This window comes from Falco cherrug, unplaced genomic scaffold (assembly GCF_023634085.1).
Source record: "Falco cherrug isolate bFalChe1 unplaced genomic scaffold, bFalChe1.pri scaffold_41, whole genome shotgun sequence".
In the NCBI taxonomy this organism is placed as follows: Eukaryota; Metazoa; Chordata; class Aves; order Falconiformes; family Falconidae; genus Falco; species Falco cherrug.
In genome coordinates this window covers 547,542-554,903 of record NW_026599482.1, presented here as the reverse complement: position 1 = coordinate 554,903, position 7,362 = coordinate 547,542, and the positions used below count along the sequence as shown (strand labels likewise).

Below are 7,362 nucleotides of genomic sequence, written 5' to 3'. Positions count from 1 at the left end.
CTTGTGCTGTTTCACAGGTGCAGCAGCTGTTTCTTGGCTTTCTCCACACCCTGGGCTGGGCCCCTGATGCTCACGGTGTCACTGCCAGAGCCCTTGGTGGGGAAGTGGATGTGGACTCCACCACACTCCTTGACGATGGAGCGGACGAAGCGGCCTTTGGCACCAATGAGGGAACTGTGCAGTTTGGAAGGAATAGAGACCTCCACCTCTGTGCTGTTGGCCTAAGGGAGGACAGTACCAGCCTCTTGAGTCAAGCTGCAGAAATGTGTTTGCACCCACTCTGCTTACCCTCTGACTCCCACCTTGCTAGGAGCTTTATACAGCTGGAAGAAATGCCTGAGCAGAGGGCTTGGAGACTGGCTACTCCTGACAGGAGCAGTCACAGACTTTGGTTTACGAGTCACGAACAGACCGACACGTTTGTCTCCACCCTGCCCTCATCCATTACAACCACGTCTGTATCTGTGTCTTCTAGCAACATTGTCAAGTCCCTCAACCGCAAAAGGCCAGTCGCTTCACTTACCAGCTCCTTCTGGATGGCAAGAATCCTGTGGCGAGCAGCCTCACAGTTTGCCCTCTTGCCTGTGATAACAATTGTCTCCGAGCTGCTGTTCTTTGCTGGGAGATCAATTTTGGTGTTGCTTTCTTTACGGATCTGCCACAAAGAAAAAAAAAAATCATCTCAGAAGTGTCCCATGTCAGAAGAAAAGCCCTTGCAGGCTATATTTGACATCACCAATGAGCAGGAGAGAGCATCCAGTGGGCTTTTGCTGCAGGCAGCGATCATCACGAGCACTTGAGTTAGGAGCAATATCTCACCTTCTTGATGTTGGCACCTCCTTTCCCTATGATGTTCTTGTGGAACTGTTTGCAGATGGGGACAGAAATAGAAAAGCTGTTTTCAACCTAAGGGAGAAAGGAAGGGAGAACTGAAGATTACACTGTCGTGGCAAGGGAGGCCCGACTTCAGGAACTCTGATAAACGAGCTTTTGAAAATAGGCTTAGACCCAAGGAAGTTCTCTATACGAGGGACTTGTAAGACTAAACAAAGGCAAGGATGTTCCCCTATAGCCTTCACATAACAGGTACTACCCCCTGCCTCCATTCAGCCAAAACAGCGTCGACAGCTCCCTCCTCTTGAGGTGTTTTAGCTCTACCCAAGCCAGTAGAGCTCTGCTTTGCCCCAGGGTTATCCAGGCACGTAGGAGGGAACAAGCACTTCTGCTATTAAGCAGAGAGCACAAGCATTCCTCTGCTTTGAGAAGAGAGCATTGTGCTCATGAAACATTGAAAAGACTTACTTACATGCCTCTCCAGCTATAACAAAGAGAATCCTTCCTTCTCTGCAGCAAAAAAATTAATGCTGACTTTTCAAGAATGCTATGGATGAGTTTCATAACCAAGGGGTGTCATCCACCTGCCACACAATTTGTCTTCTGCAACCTCGATTAAGCATGTCAAGACATCCTATGGATGTGATAAACACCTCATCACCTCTGCTCTGTTGCCCCTTCTTCCCCCAGTTTCTTACTGGAACTAGTAACTCCAGCTCACCAGTTCCTTGACCATGGCTTCAATCTGTTCCTGAGCCACATGCACATCTTCCGTAGGTCCTTCCAAAGTGATGTTATCCTCTCCTCCAGTGAATTTGATGTGAACCTTGAGGTGAAAGACAATGAACCTCTTAAGAATTTGCCAAGATCCAAGCCAGGCCAATGCTCTTGGTCAGGCCTACACCATCGATCCCTGCCACTAAGAGATGTGCTCCTTCCCAAAAAGCCCAAACCAAATCCCCACAATTTTACGAGTCAGTAACTTAACGATTTCGGCCATATGGCAGTGCCTAGAGCCCAAGGCTCTGGTGCTGTCCCAGTTTCTGCAAGGGCTTTGGAGAAGTTTACTCATCTAGCCTTTATCTAGATACCGTCTAACTCACCAGGGAGAAGCCTCGCTGCACTCGCCATTTCCAGGTATCCTACTACATCAGTTCTCAAAACAGCACCACATAAAGCTTCCTTGGAAGGGCTCAACCCATGACAATAACATAGGATGAGCAGTGTTTGCAGCAGTAAAAGAGAGGGTTCCCTTGAACAGCAAAGATCTGTGTCATTTCCCCCTGGGTTTACCCACGCTAGAAGACACCTCTCTCTTCCGTGACGAGTGATCTGGACTAAACCTTTTTCTACGCCGGGGGTGCTAAGCTAACCAGCTCATCCATACCTTTGGCATCTGCTGAGTTATTTTGGCCAGGTTCTGTCCTTTCTTTCCGATAATGAAACGATGAAGCCAAGAGGGGGCAGAGACCGAGGAGACGGTAAAACTGTTGGCCTGAGAGACAGAAAAACAGAGAAGCTGTTTGATGGACAAACTGGGAGAGGCCTTCACAACAATTCAGTTCCAATTCCCATGCTGCACCTCCGGTATTGACTTCTAAGCTGCACCTCTAATGGCCCAAGAGAGAGCACCCCCGCTACACCTGTCAGTGCTCACAAATGTATCTTCATGGGACCTTCAAAGGAGGCCTAGCCCATCTTGTCAGTACCTTTGCATAGACTTCAGTCAATGCTTGCCCAAGTTTCTCAGGCTCGCCTCGCAGTATCAGCGTCTCCGAGCTACTGTCAGTGGGTGGGATCTCGACAGAGACTCCAGTCTTCTCCAAGATCTCCTGCAGGGAATTCCCCTTGGGGCCGATGACATACTTGTGCTGGGACTTCTTCACCTCCACTGCAAGAGTAGTAGTCTTCTTTTTCTGTAGGGGCAGAGACACTGAGGCATCAATCACAAGGGGGTGGGGAAGGACAAGAGCGACAGGAAGAGGCACAAGATGCAGTCAGACTCTGCACCCAGCAAAGAGCAAAGCCAAGCTGAGCACAGTGGCTCGGCAGCACCCTAGCACCCCTTGGACCCCTGCCTACAGAAAGCCTTGTGCTCAAAAATTCACAGGGCAAGTACAAAACTAGCATGCTGGGTCAAGCTCCCTGGGACACGGCATGCAAGAGACCACACACACACACACAGGCATGTCGTTGTCGTCGTCCCCGTCCCCCCGTTGGACAACAGGGTTCAACTCCCAGCCGTCTCCCAGGCAGTGCTGTGATGCAACACTGTGCAGGCTATAAGCCGATTGTTGAAATCCAGACCGGTACAAATACAGACCTAACCACGAGGAGAAACAGCCCAGCAACCCACAACAAGGATATTCACAGCAGCGTTGGCTGTGGGAAATAAACTGGAGTGACATTCACTCTTCAGCAACTTCTGCTTATGTAGCAACTTTGATACTGTCAGCTGGCCACCACTGTAGACTTCACGCTTCTTTCCTTCCTTAGTAGCCCCGGTGTGAACAAGAGCCAGGGGAGCTCTTGGTGGCCTGCTAATTCCCACGATACAGAAAAGCCAGAAATCTGTCACCTCCCGGATAGTATCAGCCCAGCTCCCACTCTGCCGAGTGAGGAAACGGTAGGATTCGGGGTCATGTACTGCAAGGGCTGCTGAGCCAGATGCAACCGAGGGATGCACAAAAGTAGAACAAGAAGGGAAGAGTGCCTAGGAGCGGGTGCCAGGGGAAGGTGGGAAGCTTTATGGACCATCCGTACCTTCTCCTCATAGATCTTCTTAACGCGAGCCACAGCCTGGGCTAGTTGCTCCTTTTCTCCGGTGAAGACTATCTCGGTCTTGTTGACACTGGGTGGAGGAATGTTGATGCGCGTCCCTGTGTCCTGCATGAGCTCCCTCACCAGCTTGTTGTAAGGGCCGGCAATGAAAGGGTGGTACACTTTCTCCACTTCCAGCCGCTCCACGGCACGCTTATCCTGGAAGAGCCCACAACAGACCTTGGTGGGAACTGCCCTCTGTATTACAGTCTCTGCCAGGCACAGCTAAGCTCCCAGGGGTGTCCTGCCTGACACTCTGGCCCAAGCAACCTTCTCAGTTTGCGGGCTTGTAGATCTCCACCTCTTTCAATCTACAAATACGGTTGCTGCTGCTGCTCCTTGTTTACGATATTCACCCCTGTGATCTCCTGCCTTATCCCAGCTGGCACCTAAGACGCTTCACTTCAACTATCAAATGCTTGTTTGGGCTTCAGAGATGGACAAAACGCAGCACAAGAAGTTTCAGGACCTGGCAGCGGTGCTCATACAGCCGGCGAGTGGCACAGTATACCTCTCCGTTCAGGCTAACGTTAGCCACTGACTGTAGCCACGGTGGCTACAAACTCCAACTATACCGTGGGGAAGCAAAAAGGCTGACCAGCTAATGCCATGAGAGAGATCATACTGAGGTACCTGCTTAGCGGAGATAAGCAGGATCTCGTGCCGGGCCTTCTCAATCCCTTCTTTAGTGCCGCTGATCTTGATCAGGTTGCTGGGGTCATCTGGGCGGGGGATCTGCATTTTGGTTGCAGTTTTGAGCTTCAGGTCCTGCAGCTTCTCACCCTTCTTTCCAATGACAAAACGGTGGTGCTCCTTGGGGATGGCAACTGTCGCTGAAGCCTGCAGCAGAAGAACCAAGCATCTGTGAAAAGCCTTGCCTGCACTGGCAGATCCACAGGAACAGAGCCAGGGAAAGCAAGGTGGACGCTGCTCAGCGTACTGCTCCTCAGAGCAAACACAACGCCTTCCCAGCACATTCTGTCTGAGGGCTGACACTGTACCGGTTGATCTACAGTGCCTCCATGCCACGGTAGCGGCCTGGGTGAATGACCTGAATCCCCGCAGCAGCACAGTCCTAAGTGCACTTGTATCAGCTTAACATGCTTCTATATGCAAAGGGAAGAGTATGTTTTGGGAAAGGCAGTATCAGCGGAAATACTGTAACCAATAGCACATCTTGATTTTCTTTGACAAGGTGTGAACCGCACAGGGGGGCTTATCTGGGATGGCTCTGCACTCTGATAACAGCTGTAAAATCCAGGGTTACAGATCTCTCTTCCAATAGGCCGTACCCTCTTCAGAAGCAGCTTAATGTGCATTGGGAAAAAAAGACTAGCTACCTGACCGAGAGCAACTGCCCTTATCCTACCAAAGAAAAAGTTACCATTGTTACCGGAGAGCGGCGGGGAGGCGACTGGGCGACCGCCCCCCGCAGCCCTGTCCCCTCGGGGGTGGCCCTGGCCCTCCCACCAACCCGCGGGGCAGCCGCCACAGACGGGGGAGCGCGACCTGACTCAGGGCTTTGGTTCGCGCCCTGGGTGCCGCCGGAGCGCTCCCCGTTGCCGGCGCAGTGCGGGGCAGCCACTGCGTGGGGGAGCGGCTGGGGAGGCCGGCAGGCTGGGCGGGTGCAGGAGGCCGGTGGGCCGAGCCCCTCCGCGCAGCCCCCGCACCCCCGCTCGCTGCGGAGGGTTGCCCTGGCGGCACGTGGGCCACACCACGCCAATGGGACAGGCCGAGACCACAGAGTGCAGTCGGGTGCTCGCTGGACATCCCGCTTGCGGAGCCCGTCTCTCTGCTGCCGCTGTCTTGTTGGAGGCAGCGCAACCCGCCCGGCCGCAGAGACGGGCCTGCACCCTCCTCCCGCTATAGCTGAGGCTATACCCCCAGCCCCCACCGCCCGCCCCGCGCGGCCAGTGCCACCGCGTGCCCCGGGACCGGCCTTACCTCTAGTAGGCCCGCAGCTAAGCCTATGCTGGGCACGAGGCCCAGGGGCCTGCCGCCATCGTGGCCAAGAAGAGAGATGTGTGTGACCTCCCAACATACGGGTGGTCCCTCCCCTGTGTGCCCTTTGTCAGCCGGTTGCTAGGGGAAGAGCCCGACTCGTTCCCATAGCAACCGACCAAAGGGCACATGGGGGCGGGGCCACACCTGTGTTGGCAGGTCACGCACTTCTCTCCTCTTCACCAAGATGGTGCCCCGGGACCGGCTTCACCTCTCGTAGGCCTGCAGCGAAGCCTGTGCTGGGCACGAGGCCGAGGGGCCCGCCTCTTCCCGCCAGCTGTGCGTGTGGGAGCGGCGGTCGGGGTCGCTGGCTGCGCGAGGCGCGGGGCAAAGGTGAGGAGACGCGGCGGGAGGGGGGCGGCCAGCGGCGCTGCCCTCCCTCGGCGGGGCTCGGGGGTCTGCCTGCGTGGCCCCCGTCTGGAGGGGCGGTGCAGGACAGCCCCTTCCCCGGCTCTCCGGGAACTCTCCGAGAAGCCCCTCTGGGGTGCTGAGCAGGTGCTGGTGAGGAGGAAGCAGCCGAGGGGAGCTGCGGGGTGGGGCACACACACACCCCCACCACCACCCCCATACCCACAAACACCCCCGCCCACCCCGGTCCATCCCTAAAATCCTTCATCAGTTCCCACCCGTCCGTCCCTAAACCCCTTCCCCCGCCCCCTCCCCTACTCCCGTCCCTCTGTCCCTGGCATGGCCCAACTGCCCAGCACCGCCAGACCACTCTGGCCCAAACACCATAAGGCAATGGTTCCCACCTGACAATAGCCAGTCGAGGAACATTTTTTTTCCTAAATAAAGACATTTTTGCTTCATATGCTGCCCACTACGCCAAATTATGTCTTGCTGACTGACTGGATACCCAGCAAAGATGAACTCCACATCAAATCGATCAAACATATCAATCATTGAAACATATCCAAGGCAGTTTCTTGTATTATAATACAGGAAAATAGCATGCAATATGATAAAAGGAAACAGCAGTAGCTATTGTGAGCGATATGACAAAAGAGCAATAGGAGCGAAGCACCAAATTGTCACTGCAAAGCCTTAACGTGACTAAGGAAAGGAGACATCACCAATTCCAACCCCAACATCACACAAGACCACCCTTTATCTGGGAGCGCCCTTGCAGCCGGCACCAGCAGTCTCTCGGGACCTGGGAACTTCCCCTGGAGAAGGTGCCAGAAAGGAATCCTCTTGCTGCTTCTCAACCTGCCCTGGCAGACATATGACGCACATCATAAAAGTTCTGCTCCCTGCTTTCTGTGGTGAAAAATTGACCAAAACCTTTTGCGCTCATGCAGAGCCAAAAAGATACATTTTAGGAAAGCGCAGCATGGCTCCCCTGGAGAAGGTACCAGGAAGGAATTCTCTTGCTGCTTCTCAACCTGCCCTGGCACCCATGTGAGGAACAGCACAGCACAAAAATTCTGCTCCCTGATTTCTGTGGTGAGCAAAATTGACCCTTTAGAGTTGCAATCATTAAGAGCCCCAAAAAATCATCTTGGGAAAGTGCAGCACAGCTCCCCTGGAGAAGGTGCCAGGAAGGAATTCTCTTGCTGCTTCTCAACCTGCCCTGGCAGACGTGTGAGGCACAGCACAAAAGTTCTGCTCCCTGATTTCTGTGGTGAGCAAAATTGACACGGCACATTTGCAATAATACACAGACCCAAGAAGTCACCTTGGAAAAGTAAAAGCGCAACACTGCTC

General features: G+C 53.9%; 1 protein-coding gene across 1 annotated transcript; it reads right to left on the bottom strand.

Annotated features, from left to right (window-relative positions):
• LOC129735137 (vigilin-like) lies at positions 1 to 6,558 on the bottom strand. The gene is made up of 9 exons (XM_055700495.1): positions 6,505 to 6,558; positions 4,288 to 4,494; positions 3,598 to 3,813; positions 2,544 to 2,750; positions 2,228 to 2,329; positions 1,556 to 1,660; positions 820 to 906; positions 524 to 655; positions 1 to 221 (listed from the first exon to the last, which is right to left on the bottom strand). The coding sequence occupies exons 1-9, from the start codon at positions 6,556 to 6,558 to the stop codon at positions 12 to 14; spliced, it is 1,320 nt and encodes a 439-aa protein (XP_055556470.1). The 3' UTR covers positions 1 to 11.
• Between the last annotated feature and the right edge of the window lie 804 nt (positions 6,559 to 7,362).

What these genes read in the sequence shown, in the direction of transcription:
- LOC129735137 (XM_055700495.1), bottom strand. Translation starts at nt 6,558, where the DNA reads ATGATTGATATGTTTGATCGATTTGATGTGGAGTTCATCTTTGCTGGG. An exon ending in CCAAAATAACTCAGCAGATG is followed by an intron (nt 1,661 to 2,227) that starts CCAAAGGTATGG and finishes TTTCACCTCAAG; the next exon opens with GTTCACATCAAATTCACTGG. An exon ending in TTGCCATCCAGAAGGAGCTG is followed by an intron (nt 222 to 523) that starts GTAAGTGAAGCG and finishes GTCCTCCCTTAG; the next exon opens with GCCAACAGCACAGAGGTGGA.